This window comes from Mus caroli, unplaced genomic scaffold (genome assembly GCF_978045245.1).
Source record: "Mus caroli unplaced genomic scaffold, Mus_caroli_1 scaffold_11, whole genome shotgun sequence".
Classification (NCBI taxonomy): Eukaryota; Metazoa; Chordata; class Mammalia; order Rodentia; family Muridae; genus Mus; species Mus caroli.
The window spans coordinates 112,713,233-112,725,431 of record NW_028227266.1 but is presented as its reverse complement, the minus strand read 5'-3'; the positions used below and the strand labels follow the sequence as shown (position 1 = coordinate 112,725,431).

Genomic DNA, 12,199 nt, shown 5'->3' with positions numbered 1-12,199 from the left:
GCTGCCTCTGCAGCAGTTGCTGGACTGGTTATGTGAAACCCCAGGAAGGACAGCTAATGCAGAGAGAACATCTCAAGCCTGCTCCAGACACCCCGATTCCCCTACCCAATGCCAGATGTGAGTGGCAGGGAGGTTATTTTTTTGGGTCAAGTACGTATAGTCTATTTAGGAAGTCATCTGTTCTGGAAGTTAGGAAAAAGAACTGTGAAGTGTAACAGAGGAGCTCACCATAGCTCAGAGGTCATCAAAGGAGAAATGATGAGCTGATGGCGTCAGGCTTGTCAGCAAGCACCCTTATTGGGCTAGCCCTCTCGCTGGCCCCCACCTTTATTTTTTTGAGGCAGAGTCTCACTCTGCAACCCAGGTTGGCCTCAGATTTGGAGCAATCCTCTCCCCTTATCTTCCCAAGTGCTAGGTGTGAACTCAGTGCTTCAGTCTTATTTGTTTTGAGACAGGGTCTGACACTGTAGCTCAGACACTCCTTGATTTCAATATGTAGTCATAAGAGGCCTTGAACTCCTGATCCTCCTACGTACATATACATACATCCAACACACACATACACGTGTGTGTGTGTGTGTGTGCCCTCTAAAGCATGCATCTGCATGAGTTTACAAGTATTATCTACATGTAGTAGCTCTTGGAGGCCAGAGAGTGTTGGGTACCCTGGAACTAGAGTTTAAAGTGGTTGTGAGCTACCTGATATGGCTCTGGGAGCTGAACCCAGGACCTCTGCAAGAGTGGTAAGCACTCTTAACCACTGAGCCACATCTCCAGCCCCAACTTCCTAACATCTTGCTTCTTTATAGATGTACAAAGTTATTCTTTGAAGGAATCTTGAGAAGAATGTGGTTGACTTCATGTATATTCATGGAGTCTCTAAGCAAAAATAAGACACGATCTTTAAGAAATGCAGAGTCTATAACTTAAAATGATGCGAAAGAAAACCCATAATAGGTAACCAGTCTGAGATGCTTTAAAAATGTATGTGTCTTAGTTTCTTTAGTTTAAAAATGTACGTGTCTTAGTTTCTTTTCTATTGCTGGGATAAGACACCATGACCAAGGCAACTTATAGAAGAGTTTATAATGTGCTTATGGTTCCAGAGGGTTGGCATCCAGGCTATCATAGTGGGTAACACAGCAACAGGAAGGCAGGCAGGCAGGCAGACAGACAGACAGCACTGGAGCCGTAGCTGAGAGCTTACATCCTGACCCACAAACAAGGCAGAGAAAGCTAACTGGGAACGACATGGTCTTTTTAAACCTCAAAGCCCGCTCCCAGTGACACACCTCCTCCAACAAGGCCACACCCCCTAATCCTTCCCAAACAGTTCCATCAACAGGGGAACAAATATTCAAACATATGAGCCTATGGTATCATTGTCACTTAAATAACCCCAGTGTGCTTGGAAAGCAAACTAAAGTAAGCTCTAGCTTGATTTGTGTTTTACCAGATATATTATGGGTTATTTAGAATAACTTTTACTGTTCAGTTGCAAAGGTGGTGAACTTTTGAGACTTCTGATCTCTGAAGCCCATGAAATGGTGGAAGGAAAGGATCAACTCCACAAAACTGTCCTCTGAACTCTACATAAGCACTGTGTCATGCATACTCACATACACTTCAGAGACAGACAGACAGACAGAGAGCATTGATAATAAAATTACGAAGAAATAGTCATTCTCCTCCAGGAGGCGCCCTCTTTTCCTGTTCCAGTGGTGTTGGAACAGAACCTGGAGCTTGACCCCAGCCAGCCACTCTATCTGCTACCTCTTTGCACACCATGGCTTGCCCAGTGCAGCCACAACCATATCATTCCCCTCGAAGGTGTCAAACTACCTCCAGGACCAGATGCTGCCATCATCTGCCAGATCTCCCTAAGGTCTGTATGCCTCTGGTGTCCATGGCTTGGTGCCTTAACCACGATGGCATGGCTTTGAAGAACTTGGCTGATATTTTCTCCATCAACCTCAAGATGAGAGGGAAGATGCTGAGAAACGAGGAAAGCTGCAGAAGAGTGAGGTGGCCGAATCTGCCTGCAGGGTATCGAGAAACCAGACTATGGGGCTGGAGATATGACTCATCGGATAAGAGCAATGGCTGCTCTTCTAGAAGGCCCAGATTTGATTTCCAGCACCTACAATGTGGCTCAGAAGCATCTGTAACTCCAGGTCTAGAGGATGTGATGCCATTTTCTGACCTCGGCAGTTACCCAGCACACCCGTGGCCCATGGCACACATGTGACACACAAGCATGCAGAGAAAACACTCATATGCCTAAAATAAAATAATTTTTAAAAGAAATCTAGCACTTCATTAACTAATATAGAGTTTGGACCAGGCTTGTTGAAGCACGCCTATAATCTCAGCTGAGGCAGAACTATCATGAGTTCTAAGCTAGCCTGTGCCAAGCAGCAAGATCTTGATCCAAAAAACCCAAAGGGATCACCAATTTACCCCAAAACAACACTAACAAGAAGTTAGTGGAAGTCTCTAACCTACACCTAATCCAATAGTTGCTAAAAAGCCTTGATATCATGTATATTCTGAAAAAGAAACGATATTGATTAAAAATAATTTCACCATGGGTGGCAAGGTGGCTCTACACTTGCTGTTTGGGTCTGGTGACATGAGACTGATCCCTGGAAGATACACAAGGACAGATGCAGGGGTTTGTGTCTGCAATCCCAGCACTCCCGTGGCAGGACAGAAGTCAAAGACAGATTGCACAGCATCATTTGACCTACTGTGGTGGTTTGAGTAAGAACAGTTCCCATTTAAAAAAAAATAGAATAGTTCCCATAGTCTCAGGTAATTACATGCTTAGTCATCAGAAAGAGGCACTGCTTGAGAAGGATTAGGAAGTGTGGCCTTGTTGGAGTGGGTGTGGCCTTGTTGGAGTGGGTGTGGCCTTGTTGGAGTGGGTGTGGCCTTGTTGGAGGAAGTGTGTCAGTAGTGGTGGGCTTTGAGGTTTAAAAGCTCAAGCCAGTCCCAATGCCTCTCTCTTCCTGCTGCCTGCAGCTCTGGATGTAGAACTCCCAGCTCCTTCTCCAGCACCATGTTTGTCTGTGTGCCACCATGCTCCCTGCCATGAGATAGTGGACTATACCTCGGAAACTATAAGCCAGTCTCAATGAAATGTTTTCTCTAATAAGAGTTGTTAAGGTCAGCCAGATGATGGTGACAAACACCTTTAATACCAGCACTTGGGAAGCAGAGGAGGGTGGATTTCTGTGTTCAAGGCCAGTCTTGTCTATAGAGTTCCAGGACAGCCAGATCTACACAGAAAAACCCTGTCTCAAAAAACCAAACCAAACCAAACAAAGAGTTGTCATGGTCATGGTGGCTCTTCACAGAAATAGACCACTGACTAAGACAGCTCGTAAGCCTGAGATCTACAAGCAGCAGAAAGAAGAGAGAGCCTACCTCAGCAAGGGGGTGGAGAGAACTGACTGATACAAATTGTCCTCTGATCTTCACACACATGTGTACTGTGGCACTGACATAGCCCCCCCCACACACACACACAAAGTAAATCAATGTTAAAAAGCACTATACACAGAATCTGATATTCTGCGTGGTCTCAAACCTCCGTGGGAATGTGTCCTAGCATATTTGGAGGGCACATAACAACTTTAGTAGACCATGAAAATTGATAAAGAATATAAAAGAAATTGATCATGTGTAATAGAAGTTTTGTAAACCACCTTTTTCACATATCAGTAATAGTAAGTTTATAAAGTAGGAATAGCTGAGTGAGTGTCCTGGGCTCATAACTATGTTGCTTTAGTAAGTAGTATGTGTTTGAATGAAGTCCACATATTTTTTAAACATTTATTTATTTTATGGATATGAGTACACCATAATTGTCTTCAGACACACCAGAAAAGGGCATTGGATTCCATTACAGATGGTTGTGAGCCACCATGTGGTTGCTGGGAATTGAACTCATGACCTCTGGAAGAGCAATCAGTGCTCTTAACAGCTGAGCCATCTCTCCAGCCCCCAAGTCTACATTTTTTTAAGTACACAAAGTATCCCCTCAGATCTGGAAGGGCCAGGATGAGCATCCACAAAGACCACAGACTGCAACCATCAGGACCTTCAGCTGTGCTACCTGTGTCAAGATGTAAGCAGTAAACTGGGTTCAGTGAGGAACGGAGCTGGAAGAGTTACCATGAGTTCAAGGCCAGCCTGGGTTACATAGCTAGACACTGTATAAGGTAGGGAAGGGAGCAGAGGCTGGTTACTAGAGTTTAGCAACTTTAAGTCTCCTTAGGAAATAATGTGAGCTAGTGTAGGGTGTTATTGGAGTCCTGTGCCAGAGACCCCACTGTGGGAGGTCCCAACCACTGAGGTCCATTCACTCGCTCACCCCAGCAGACCAAACCGAAAAGGTGATGCTCACATCTTCAGTGTTGTCGTCCTCAGCAGTCTTCGAAGATCTTGTTCAAGATTCTATTGTCAAGGAAGCAAAGCCATACATGATTAAAGAGGGCTTAAAACAGCAGTCTGGTGACTGCCTTCTCCCATGGGATCTTGGTACACCAGGATTACAAGATGGTTGTCTACCAGGCTGGCAAGATGGCTCAGTGGTTAAGAGTGCCGACTGCTCTTCTGAAGGTCCCGAGTTCAAATCCCAGCAACCACATGGTGGCTCACAACCATCCATAACGAAATCTGATGCCCTCTTCTGGAGTGTCTGAAGACAGCTACACTGTACTTACATATAGTAAATAAATAAATCTTTAAAAAAAGGAAAAAAAAAGATGAGAAAATAGATTTCAAGATATAGATATACACTTTCTATATCTGTAGTTGTATGGATAGTGTGTGTGTCTGTGCATGGACGTGTGTGTGTGTGTGTGTGTGTGTGTGTTCGCGCGTGGTCCACATGTGTATGTCTGCACACACGTGTGTTCGCACACATGTGAAGACAAGAGGACACCTTTGGGTGCTCCTCAGGTACCATTCACCTTGTTTTCTGAGACAAGGTCTCACGCTGTCTTACTAAGTAGCCAGTGAGCTCCAGGGAGCTCCAGAGAGCTCTTGTCTCAGATCTCACAGCACTGGGGTTACAATCACAGGCCACCATGACTGACCTTTTTCTCTCTTGAATACCTGTCCTAGGGACCAAACTCAAGCCCTTCTGCCTGTGTGACAAGTACTTGATGGCCCAAGCCATCTCCCCAGCCCTTGATGACATGTTTTTGTTTTATTTTTGTGAGACAATGTTTCTCTATGTATCCCTGGCTGTCCTGGAACTCACTATGTAGACCAGGCTGGCCTCAAGCTCACAGAGGTCCTCCCATCTCGGTCTTCCAAATGCTGGGATTAAGGGTTTGCACCACCACACCCTCTTTTTTTTTTTTTTAAAGACAGATTTGAGAAGGTTTGTCAAAGGGTGAAAAGGGGGGGGAGGGCATCAAGAACAATTTGATCCCAGCAACCAGGCAACACTAGAAGTGTTTGCTGAGGTCGGAAAGACCAGGGAGCAAGAACCTTGGGAATGTAAAGCCAGGGGTGTCTGTCAGGCACTGCAGGGGAGATGTCAGGGTGATTTTTATTTCTAGTTAGTTAGTTTTGAGCCAGGGTCTCATGGAGCCTACACTGACTCAGACTTCCTGTGCAGCAAGGATAGATCACCTTGAACCTCGGACCCTCCAGCCTACTGTTCATGAGCATCTGCGATGGCTGTTGGTTGTTAGCCTGACTCTATCTGGAATGAACCTCAGTCCAGATATGGAAAGATCACAGCCATGATCTGAATCTGGAGGCAGGAAGACAACATACTTTTGCTCCAGATCTTGAGGCTGGAAGATATGATCTTATCCTGCTGCCTGGGAGTCTAGATGTAGAATGCTCGGCTCCTGCCTGCACGCTGCCCTGCTTCTTGTCACGATGATAATGGACTGAACCTCTAAAACTGTAAGCCAGCCCCAGCTAATGTTTGCCTTTATTAGAGTTGCCTTGGTCATGGTGTCTGTTCACAGCAGTAAAACCCTAAGACACCACCATACAAGGTTTCTGCAGCGTTGTAGATCAAACCCAGGGTTCCTGCATGCGAGCTAGGCAAGCACTCTACCAGCTGAACCTCATTCCTATACTAAATATTTCTTCTCTATCAGGTTGATGGACTGGATCTGAGAGTATCCAAATTTTATTCAACCACATTTTAAAAACCCAACAAATTGCCGTCTGATTTACTAAATTAGAAACTATGCTTATTAAGCTACATCAGTAAAAGAGCTACAAAGACTACACATATCAATGTGTTTATATGTTTGACATGGGGTCTCTCTATATTGGTCAGTCTTGATTTGAACTCCTGACTCAAGAGACCCTGCTGCCTCTATCTCCCAAGTACTTAGGATTCCACCTTAGCCACTTGGCACCAGTTTAAGGATAATAATTTTTAATCAAAGGAAGTAGCTTATAGAATAAATGCATGTTTCAGAATGTATTTAATTGGAAGCATGCAAGCAAGTAGATTAGAATACCAGCCGTGACCATTTCAGGTGCCGGTATTTACTGTGGTCATATTCATTGGTCATTTAAAACGGCCTCAACAATTGAGTGCCATCTTGGGTGATTGGTATTTGTTTTGGTTTTGTTTTTGACTTTTTCAAGACAAGGTCATATATATCCCAGGCTGACCTCGAGCTCGCTGAGGATGACCTATCGGGTCCTCCAGGTTTCACCTCCCTATGCCGAAGTTACAGATGTACACCACCATGCTAGGTTTATATGGCACCGGGGATGGAATCCAGGGCTTCATGCACCCTAGGCAATTGGCTGCCAACTAAAAGTCACATTCCCAGCTCCAACTATTTAGGGTTTTGTTGTTGTTTGTTTCTTTAAAATTTATTTATTTTATGTATATGAGTACACTGTCATTCTCTTCAGACACACCAGAAGAGGGTACCAGATCCTGTTACAGATGGTTGTGAGCCACCATGCTGTTGCTAGGAATTGAACTCAGGACCTCTAGAGGAGTTTTCACCACTGAGCCATCTCTCCAGCCCCTTGTTTGTTTGTTTATTTTAATAGAGAGAATCCACAAAGGTATTTTGCTCTGGCCAGTGCATATCTGGGACACCTGTCGGTTGTAAGGGCGTCAAGGTGATGCTGATGCTGTGGTGATGGGAAAGGCCTAGGTGTGGAGCCCCAGGGCAGTCAGTTCCCTCCTCTGAGCTGCGTGGGGCAAGGAGTGTGGGCGGGCCGAAGGGCGCGCCTACGGATCACGTGGCAATCGCAGGCCAATAGCGGTCTCCGAGCCCACCTTGAGACCGGGGCGGGGCGTCGGGCTGGCGTCACCAGGACAACGGGCGTCGCCGGCGCCGTGTGACTTCAGGCTGTGGGCGCGCTCGCGGCCATGGTGAGTCTGGGGCCCGCGCCTGCGGGGCAGCGGAGATGCTGGGCGCCTAGGGGAGGGCGCAGAGAAGCTCCTAGGGCTGCTGGGCGGGGCAGGGCAGGGCAGGGCCGGGTCGGATGAGGCCGGGCACGTCAGGGCAGGGCATAGCAGGGCAGGGCAAGGCTGGTGAAATAGGTCCTGAGAACCCAGGTTCCCAGGACCTGGATGCCAGGGGGCACCGGGACGCTGGGCTCTCTGTTGCACACCCGGGACCTCCAGTCTGTGGACCACCCCGACGCGGTGACGCTGTTCGTCACGAGCGTGCCCGGGAAGCCACCAGAGGGTGTGGTTACATAGATACCCACAACCACACATTTCAGGCTGCGTACTTCAGGCTGCTTTTATGCAATGATGTCAATACCGAACCATGCATTTGTTTCAAGTTCTACGTCCTAACGGGGCTCCCAGCACGACGGGATTTAATGAGTGGCTTCAGAGATACCCTTTCACCCCTTTTATAAAAATAGAAAGCATTGAGCTGGACTTTTTTTTTTTTCCCCTGAGTGCTGCACTCTCAGTGAGAGATTTAATGAATCTGTCATTAGTACGTTGTAAACGCCTTACAGAAGCCGTTAGCTTTGCTCAATAAACTTGAAAGGCTGTGGGGCAGGCCACCTGGCCTCCATTAGCTTCTTGTTTGAAGCCTTAATTGACTTGGCCCGTGTGCTGGCTCTAATGGGCAAGGTTAAGCCGTGATTTCTTGAGAGTCCCCCATCTGGAAGAGAAGTGGGCTCCCTGGTTTGTGACACTTCCTGGGAATAGGATATTTGAGGGTCAGCTAATAGAGAAGTGCCTAATTTTAAGAAATACGTATCTAGAGGTCCGGTGAGATGGTTCAGGGGTTAAAGGAACTTGTTGCCAATCCTGATGACCTGAGTTTTCTACCCCTGACCCATGAGTGTTGGGAGCAGAGAGTCCTGTAAATAATCCTCTGACCTCTGTACAGGGCATGTCCTCCATATAAATAATGTAAGGAAAAGATATGTATCTGCCATGAGTGACTAGATGGGATTTGCTTGGTGTGTGTGTGTGTGTGTGTGTGTGTAGGCACGGTGTGAGGTCCAGAGGTCAATGATCATCTTTCTCCATCCCTGTCCACCGTATTTCACTGAACCTGGGCTCACCGACTTGGCTAGGCTGGAGCTCTTCACTCTCACCCATGGCTTCCGCATCACTCTGGTTACAGGCACCACACACAAATGGGCTGTGCTGTAGAGCGTCTGTGTTCCCCTGAGGAGATGCTGTGGAGTAGAAGCTAGAGGCTTCTTTCATGTTTGGAATGCTTTGGTTCTGAGCCTTCTGGAGTGATTTGCATCCAGTTCTCAGCCTTGGCTTAGGTGCTGGGCGTGCCGGGCCCTTCCTGACCCTGTATCCTTTCCCTTTAGCAAAGGGAAAGGATCTGCGCTCCCAGGGTTGGGGATGTGTCTGCAGTTCTGCCTAGGACAGCTCTGGGAGTTTGTCCGGCATCTCGGCTTGCTTTCAGAACTCTGCTGGTTGTGGACACAGAACTAATGATTTATTTATATAGTGCTGTTTGGTGCTCAGAACGAAACAGTATATTGTTTTGTTGTTGTTGTTGTTGCTGTTTTGTTTTTTAGATTGCTCTCTTCGTGCTTGCCCCTCTCTTCTCAGCCCCCCTCCCCCTCTTCCTCTTTTTCCTCCTCATCTCATCTTACTATTCTTCCTAATTTTCCTCTGTGGTTGCTGTATACAGACATCCAGGGGTTGGTTTATTTAGTTCATTTGGAACACCTTAAGTGTTAGAATATCTTACTTTGTTGTTATTTAATTTAGTTTATAAGAGAAATTTATTTTTTAAATTGTATGTTGTATCACATGTTTTTCCCGTTTTAGTTCATTCTGTCTGATGTCTCCCCCTAGTTTGCACCTCTCGTTCTGATTTTGTGATTTTTGTCTATAATCGGGTCCGATTACAGGTGTGGGAAGCATGAATTTGGGGGAAATTTCCATCTGAAATATTTGATGATAGTTGTCCTCTTTACATTACAGTTTTTCTTCCTTTCTTTTTTCTCTTTTTTTTTGTTTTTGCCTTCTTTGACCCCCCCTCTTCTCTCTCTCTCTCTCTCTCTCTGTGTGTGTGTGTGTGTGTGTGTAGGTCAGAGGCCAGACTTGAGTGTTGTACCTCAGGTGCCAGTACCTGGTTTTATTTTTGTTTTTATTTGTTTGTTTTTGTTTTTTTCTTCAGTCTGAGTCTCTCTCTGAACCTGAAACTCACCACTTAGTCTAGGCTGGCTGGCCAGTGAGCCCCAGAGATCACCTCACTCCTCTGCTGGGATTAAAGCACGCTTGGGGTTTGGGTTGTTTATTTTATGTGTGTTCTAGGGGTCAAGCACAGGTCCTCAGACCTATGTGACAAGCACTTTACCAACTGGGCTCTTGGAGGTTTTTGTTTGTATGTTTTTACCTTTTAAGGCAGATTTTTTTTTTAATAGCCCTGACTAATTTAGAACTCACTATATAGGCCATGTGCACTTCAAATTTGTGGTGATTCTCCTGCCTCAGCCTCCTGGGTTCCAGGATTGCTGGCATATAGGCTCCCGACACAGACTATGGCAGAAAGGTCTTACATTCAAGGCCAACTGGGGTAATTTAGAGAGAACTTGTCTCACAGGGAAAGGGTCCTGTGATGTAGCTCAGTGGCAGAGCACTTGCCTGGCAAGCTCAAGGCCCACAGTCCTCGGCACCTGGAGGGGGAGGTGCTAGCTGAGGCAGAGAGGCTGCCACCATGAGGTCTCTGGGCTCACCGACCATGATGGAGTCTGGATTTCTGTTCCCGATGTGGTTGATGGGAAGAGTAATTTCAGCCAATCTCACACTACCTCTCTTCCAGATTGGGCGAACCCCATTGAATTCCTGCCCTCTTGGGCCCTCCCCACAAGATGGACATTACTAGACACATGTGGTAGACCTAGACTGAGTATGTGCTTTGCCTAGTCACAGAGTAGTAGGCCAGCAGCCAAGAAAGGATTTGAACTCAGCTACAACCTTAACCTCCACATCAAAGCCTTCCAAACTGAAGTATGTGCTACATTAAGATCAAGAATCTCAGAAAATGGGCTGGAAAGGTGGTTCAGTGGTTAGGGGCACTGGCTGCTCTTCCAGAGGACCCAGGTTCAATTCCCAGCACCCACATGGTTGCTCACAGCCATCTCTAACTCTATTTCCAGGGGGTCTGACACCTTTTTATGGTCTCTGCAGGCATCAGGTTTGCAAGTGGTACACAGTCAAATGTGGCAGCAAAACACCTATGTGCATAGAATAAAAAAAAGAATAAATGAAAAAAAAATTAGAGGCCTTGGTTCTCAGCACCTATACGACAGCCTGTAACTCCAGTTCCAAGGGATCTGTTGTTCCTTTCTGGACCTCTTGGGTATTGCATACACATGACATATGTTCATACAAATGTATACATATAAGTAAAATAAAAGCAAATGCTAACTAAGTTCAGTGCTTGGGTGCTGGCTAGATGGGTCAGTGGTTTGGGGCTGTACTGGCTAGTTTTGTGTCAACTTGACACAGGCTAGAGTTATCACAGAGAAAGGAGCTTCAGTTGAGGAAATGCCTCCATGAGATCCAATGTAAGGCATTTTCTCAATTAGTGATCAAGGGGGATAGGCCCCTTGTGGGTGGTGCCATCCCTGGGCTGGTAGTCTTGGGTTCTATAAGAGAGCAGGCTGAGCAAGCCAGGGGAAGCAAGCCAGTAAAGAACATCCCTCCATGGCCTCTGCATCAGCTCCTGCTTCCTGACCTGCTTGAGTTCCAGTCCTGACTTCCTTTGGTGATGGACCCAGTGTGGAAGTGTAAGCTGCATAAACCCTTTCCTCCCCAATTTGCTTTGTGGTCATGATGGATTGTGCAGGAATAGAAACCCTGACTAAGACAGGAGCCTTGCTGTTCTTGCATAGGACCTGGGTGGGGTTCCCAGCACCCACATGGCGGCTCTCGGCCATCCCCCTTCCTCTAAAGATTAAAAAGAATTTCAGTGTCTTGTTAACTGAGCCAGAGGAAGACCCATCCCAGTCCTCTCGCTGACAGGCTGCAGGGACGGTGCTGATGACTGGCAGAATTAAATTTGGTTTTGTTTACTGTTATTTATGTAACTCTGTGTGTGAGAATGGCCATGGCTTGCTCTCTACTCTATGATGGCCAGTCTTCTGCAGGCTATGTGTGTACAGACAGTCACAGGTGCTGGGAGCTCTCAGAAGATGGCATTCACAGCCCTCCCCCCAGCTCCTTCCTTCCTTTCCACCACCTTAGTCCACCACATTCCTTGAGCATTGGAGGGGGTAACATCAGTGCCCTTTTTAGGGCTCAGCTTTCAGCAGTCAGCTGTTCCCAGCAGTCTGACCAGGTATGAGTCTCTGCAGTAATTGCCTCCCACTGCAAAAATGAGTCCCTGTGGCTGACCAAAGCTGACAGTGGCAATCTGTAGCATGGACAAAAAAATGTCAGGAAGGGAATCTGATGGGCACCTTCTCCAGTCAGCACAGTAGAAGTTCCCTGATAAGACCCTAGACTGCCTTAGCCACAGCCTGCTTGGTCTCTTGTTTGTTTGTTGTTTTGAGATTGACTGACTGATTGAATGTTTGATTTCTCAAGACGGGTTCTCTGTGTAGCCTTGGGTATCCTGGAAATAGCTCTGTAGACCAGGCTGTCCTGGAACTCACAGAGATCTCCCTGCCTCTGCCTCCAAAGTGCTGGGACGAAAGGCCTGCACCGCTACTGCCCAACGTTTGAGATTTATTTTTCATTGTGTATCTG

The 12,199-nt window shown here is 46.6% G+C and overlaps 1 protein-coding gene across 4 annotated transcripts in view; it reads left to right on the top strand.

The window, feature by feature from the left end:
* The first annotated feature begins 7,302 nt into the window (after positions 1 to 7,302).
* Positions 7,303 to 12,199, top strand: part of Fbxl2 (F-box and leucine rich repeat protein 2) — a 72,263-nt gene continuing 67,366 nt past the window's right edge. For all 4 annotated transcript variants that reach the window (XM_085828130.1, XM_085828129.1, XM_085828131.1 and 1 more), the window contains exon 1: positions 7,303 to 7,381. In XM_085828130.1, coding sequence (XP_085684256.1) covers positions 7,379 to 7,381 — 3 coding nt within the window. In that variant the 5' untranslated portion in view covers positions 7,303 to 7,378. The remainder of the gene's footprint in view (positions 7,382 to 12,199) is intronic.